Here is a 997-nt window from a genome sequence, read left to right on the forward strand (position 1 = left end):
TTTCCTTCCTGCCCTCACCTTCCTTCCTTCCTTTCCTTTTGCTCTCCTCCTCTCCCTTCTTTGTTCACTACTTTCCTCCCTCCCTCCCACTCTCCTTATTTCCCCCTCTCCCTCCTTTCTTCCTATCCTTCCCTCCTTCCAGCCCCTTCTCCTTCCTTTCTACCCTCCTTCCCTCCATTGTCCCTTCCTGCCTCATCCTTCCTTCCCTCCCTTCCTCCTTCCTCCTCTCCTTCTTTCCCTCCTTCCCTCCCTCCCTTCTTCTCTCCTTCCTTCCTAGTCTCCTTATTCTGTTCTTCCCTCCCTCCTTCCTTCCCTCCCTCCCTTGTATCTTTTTTCCCTTCTGTCCTCCTTCCTTCCTGCCTTTTCTCCTTCTATCTTTCCTTCTTTCCCTCCTTTCTTATCACCTTCCTTCCTTCCCTCCCTCGCTCCCTCCTTTCCTTCCTTCCCTCCCTCCTTCCTTTTGCCTTTTCTCCTTCCCTCCCTTATTCACTACCTCCCTCCTCCTTTCCCGTCCTACCTGTTTCCCTCCTTCCTTTCTTCCTTCCCTCCTCCATCTTTCCCTCTCTATCCTTCTCTCCCTCCTTCCTCCCCTCTTTCCTTCCTGAATTAGACATTAACTCTTATGACTGACTTCATACTTAATTTTTGATGCCCTAGTAAGAAAAATGCAAATGAGGGTATATAATTTATTTTCTAGTATAAGATTTGTCATTCGTAATTGGCAACTCTCTCTTTACAACATAACTCCGTAAACTTACTGTTTGTTTTTGTTTTGTAGGCTTACGTATTATTTTCACTCTTGACGAGGTGGCCTTCATACAGAATCTTGTTTTTTACATAGAAGCTGCATATAAAGTTGCTGTAAGTTCAAATCCAGTGTTTATTTTCCAGTGTTACAGCCTCAGGAAGGATAAAAATCACACATCTGTTTGAGGGCCAGGCTGTCTGGGGCTGACCCGAAGGTTAGCAAGATTAGCGGTACAAGATGATGTCACCT

General features: G+C 46.1%; 1 protein-coding gene across 1 annotated transcript in view; it reads left to right on the forward strand.

Annotated features, from left to right (window-relative positions):
• The window catches only part of LOC104995021 (phosphorylase b kinase regulatory subunit alpha, liver isoform-like), a gene marked incomplete at both ends in the record, with an annotated part of 12,743 nt that overhangs the window by 8,045 nt on the left and 3,701 nt on the right, over nucleotides 1-997 (forward strand). The window contains one exon of the mRNA XM_010848738.1: nucleotides 779-861. Coding sequence (XP_010847040.1) covers nucleotides 779-861 — 83 coding nt within the window. The remainder of the gene's footprint in view (nucleotides 1-778; nucleotides 862-997) is intronic.

The sequence above is a fragment of the Bison bison genome, unplaced genomic scaffold (genome assembly GCF_000754665.1).
Source record: "Bison bison bison isolate TAMUID 2011002044 unplaced genomic scaffold, Bison_UMD1.0 scf7180017850485, whole genome shotgun sequence".
Lineage (NCBI taxonomy): Eukaryota > Metazoa > Chordata > Mammalia > Artiodactyla > Bovidae > Bison > Bison bison.